Below are 1,617 nucleotides of genomic sequence, written 5' to 3'. Positions count from 1 at the left end.
TTTTCAGGATACTTGGAAGATGGTTTATATTGTGGATTAGGACTTCTAGTGTTGTTCCTAGCTTTTCTGTAATGAAGTTGCAGTACAGCTTCTTAAGATAAGGCTAGTGAAGATTAAAAAAAAAAAAGATGCTTACTTGTTTTTTCTAAATTACTTCTATTGTGGATAAAAGTTGTTTCTACTTTTTAGAATATATTCATGTATGTAAAATTAATAATGAAATTTTAAAAATAAGTATTTTGAAAAACACACAAGGATTGAACTTGGTAAATATTTGTCAAAATATTTAAGCTAACCAAATAAAAGATGAATCATGTCTTTAAAATTAGAAAAGCACTATAAAGACACATGACTTGAATGGAGGAATGACAACTCAAGAGCAAAGTGTCCTTAGTTACAAAAGCCTCAGGTTATCTAATGATACAAACATGCAAAGAGTGTTAAGAATGCAAATTAGTAGGAAAATGAGGTCAACAAGTCTGATGATGTGCTCCACCCTTCAGTGGGGATGTATATAAAAGGCAGTGTGTAGGTAATAGCATTCAAACTTAGAACACAGACTCCTGCTGTTCAACTAGACTCTCTACTACTGAAATCATGTGCTACTACGGCAACTACTACAGAGGCCTGGGTTATGGATATGGTGGTCTGGGCTATGGCTATGGCTGTGGTTATGGTAACCTAGGCTATGGCTATGGTGGCCTGGGCTGTGGCTATGGCTGTGGTGGATATGGATATGGCTGCTGCCGCCCATCTTGCTGTGGCAGATACTGGTCCTATGGTTTCTACTGAGAAACTTCCAAGGGAAATTCAGTCTACTGGACCCTCCCAACTATGCATATGGCTTCTGTCTTCAGATGAATGACATTTTTTCTCTTTTAAAGCATCAATGTCATCATATAGTAGCAGAAATTAAAAAATCTGCAAGCTTACATCTAGCTCCATTAACATTTATTTTGAAAGCTCTATTTTTGGTGATGTATTGCTGTTATGATCCCTTAGGTCTTTCATTAACAACTTTTGTGTGAGAAATTTAAATATATATTAATAAAACTATAATTTGTTGAAAATATAAATTAATTGTCATTGAGCTCATTTGTTTCCCCTCAGTCTGTATATAAATGTGTATGTAAAGATAGTGCGAGAAGAAAATATGAGACCAAAAGACCACTGTCATGAGAGTTTCTTAATCTGATGATGATGTCAGAAAACAAGTCTGTCATCAGTTTATATAAAATGTGTGTGTCTTCATAAATTTATAGTTCTGCAACTTTTGTCTGAGCATCACATCTTATCACTTTCTAAAAGTTTGTACATTTGGGTCTGCTGCATTATGTGCTGGTAAATCTTTCTCAGGCTAGGGATGGAGGAATACTTGCAAAATTTCATAACATAAATACTCTCCTTATGACTGATTTAAAGTTATCAACATTGCAACACTAAGTTCAGAGTGGTGAGTTGAACAGAGCAGTACAACCTGCTTGCTGTATACCTCCCAGAAACTTCAAAGTTAAATCTGCCTGAAATTCTAGTGCATATACTTCTAACACTATAAGGCCTTGATTTCTAATACAAAAAACAACGAAATACTCAAACATGTTGTTATTGTCAGATGCT

At 34.8% G+C, this 1,617-nt stretch overlaps 1 protein-coding gene across 1 annotated transcript in view; it reads left to right on the top strand.

The window, feature by feature from the left end:
• The window catches only part of LOC102863226 (keratin-associated protein 21-1-like), a 49,461-nt gene extending 48,669 nt beyond the window's left edge, over positions 1-792 (top strand). Inside the window, exon 2 of the mRNA XM_006886809.1 lies at positions 579-792. Within this exon, the coding sequence (XP_006886871.1) occupies positions 579-792 (214 nt within the window). The remainder of the gene's footprint in view (positions 1-578) is intronic.
• Positions 793-1,617: the final 825 nt, after the last annotated feature.

This window comes from Elephantulus edwardii, unplaced genomic scaffold, assembly GCF_000299155.1.
Source record: "Elephantulus edwardii isolate Elephantulus edwardi_28Jun2011 unplaced genomic scaffold, EleEdw1.0 scaffold00051, whole genome shotgun sequence".
NCBI classification, from domain to species: domain Eukaryota; kingdom Metazoa; phylum Chordata; class Mammalia; order Macroscelidea; family Macroscelididae; genus Elephantulus; species Elephantulus edwardii.
This window is presented reverse-complemented; position numbering and strand designations above follow the sequence as displayed.